The 2,139-nt window shown below is 56.2% G+C and overlaps 1 protein-coding gene across 1 annotated transcript; it reads right to left on the bottom strand.

Annotated features, from left to right (window-relative positions):
• Nucleotides 1-1,003: 1,003 nt before the first annotated feature.
• On the bottom strand, nt 1,004-1,570 carry EMIHUDRAFT_123730 (hypothetical protein; the record flags this gene model as incomplete). The annotated part of the gene is made up of 1 exon (XM_005774962.1): nt 1,004-1,570. One exon carries the CDS (start codon nt 1,568-1,570, stop codon nt 1,004-1,006), a length of 567 nt encoding a protein of 188 aa, XP_005775019.1.
• Between the last annotated feature and the right edge of the window lie 569 nt (nt 1,571-2,139).

Raw genomic sequence — 2,139 nt, 5'->3', positions numbered from 1 at the left:
CCTGCTACCGCAGCTGTGACCGCTGTCGGACGGTGTTTCGAAGCCGTCGTCGCTGTTCACGCTTCACAGGTAAGTGTATAAGCGGGGCAGCTGGGTGATACAGCTAATCCTTTGTGTTCACACCTGCAAGAGCAGGTGTGAACCGATTTCGGTCTTAGCCGTCGGTATGCCAATAGCGCGCTAGCCAAGTAGTACGCAGTTGGGTTCCGAGGGTGTCCCATCACAAGTTCGGCTACAGACAGACGAGATTGTCCCTTTGTCGACAGCACCCGCCTTTGGACGGTGCTCTGACTAGCTTTGATACTATATTTTTGTCTTTTTGGTTCGCTGTTCACAGACCTTGTTATTGAGAAGGAAATACGTCCTATGGCGCTTTGCGCTGGTCTATGAGAGGTTGAGGTGCGAGCCCTGGAGGCCCTGGGGATGGGGGGAGACTACCCGCGGGCCTAGAAGGCCCGCGCGGAGGGTTGGGGCAAATGTAGATTTCCTGCCCACAGCGTAAGGATATTTCTTTCATTTCTTTCTTCTTTATTTCGTGCCCCGCCACGGCAAATTTGCGAGAAATTTCTTCGCCCCGTCACTCCATGCTCAAGTTTCGCCCCTTTCCGTGTAAGGTGTCCCCCTTACACAAGGTGTCCCCCATGTTGGACCAGGCACCGTGCGGGCCTGCCGTGCCTTGCTTGAGCCGGCAGGCCCGCGCGGCAGTGATGGTGCGCCTCCGCGGAGAGGCTGACGCTGGTCATCGGTCAGCGGTCAGCGGTCATCGGTCACCGGTCAAGCAGGTCATCGGGCGTCAGTGTCATTCAGGCGTCAGTGTCATTCGCGTCAACACAGGTATGGTAAATTTCCGGAAATTTCTCCTTCCGAACAAGGCTGTCATATTTCTCAAAATATTTCGGGAAATCTACATTTGCCCCAAGCGGAGGGGGGTGGGACATTGATATTGAAGGCGGAGGTGGAGGCGGCGGAGGCTCGGCGAGCACGGCTGGGAGCGGCAGAGGATTCAGGTATCGGTGCAAGCACTGATCTGAGAAGAGGGGTGGCTTTGGTTGGTCACGATCGGGACGGATGACACGTCTGATGCAGACATGCGGTCACCCTCGATTCCTGTTTGTTGAATGTTGAAGCCCTCTTCGATGCAGTCGCAGGAGTGATAACCCATCGAGGTGGGAGCCGCCTGCGGCATACTGAATCCTCCACCGGTGACACGAGCCGACTCGTCCCGCTCCTCGAGCGGCTCGTTCACCTTCCCAGCCACGCCCTGCACAGCAGCATGGCCATCCTCCTCCTCCTCCTCCTCGCTGTACATGTTGTAGTCGTCGCCACGGCGCTCGAAGCGGCAGTAGAGCTCCGCTTCCTCTGCTTCCTCTGCTATCTGCTGCGCCAGCACTGCCTCCCACTCAGGGTCGGCAGCAGAGCCAGCATCGCTTTGAGCAGAGCAGCGCATTGCCACGTCCTCGTCGCAGAGCTCCACCGCGGCGAGTGACAGTGGCGATCGACGTGCCAGCGGCGCGGCTGGCAACGTCAGCAGCGAGGCCGCCAGCATCGCCGCCGCGCGCCGTTCGGCCATGTCGGGCGTGTCTACGACATCCGACCTGCTTTTTCGAAAAACACAACCCCGGACCCAAGACGCTGTTCACAGAAAAACACAAACCCGGACCCAAGACGCACAAGCACAGATAGTCGAGAAGGGAGAGACAGCAATGACAGTCAGAAGTCAGCGCTGTTCACATAAAGCCTTAAAAAGAGCACAATCCATGCACAGAACTAATTTTGGAGTAACTTTCCTGCGCAAGGTACAATTCTTTTCTGGGCGCTTAGGCGGCTCCCGTGTGGTGTACCTGAGAGAGATTATTCGCAATACCAAACAACTCACAAACATCAACACTCACAAATCATTTGTTTGTTGTTACCTGTGTGTGTTAGTGCTGCAAGTGCGCGCCAGTCCCGTGCCTCGTGTGCTGTTTGAAATTCTTTTCTGGGGGGCAGCCTCACACACAAAGCGCCTGCTCTACTATCGCATACCACCCTCTCCACACTTTCCACTGATCCATGCCCGTAATAGCACCATGACTGCCGCCGTCCTAGTTTTCTAAGTGAGGACACTGGACAGGCACAAGAGAGAGAGAGCTTTTGTGG

Source organism: Emiliania huxleyi (genome assembly GCF_000372725.1).
Source record: "Emiliania huxleyi CCMP1516 unplaced genomic scaffold EMIHUscaffold_3021, whole genome shotgun sequence".
NCBI lineage: Eukaryota > Haptophyta > Isochrysidales > Noelaerhabdaceae > Emiliania > Emiliania huxleyi.
The sequence above is the reverse complement of the archived record's forward strand: the minus strand, read 5'-3'. Positions and strand labels throughout refer to the sequence as shown.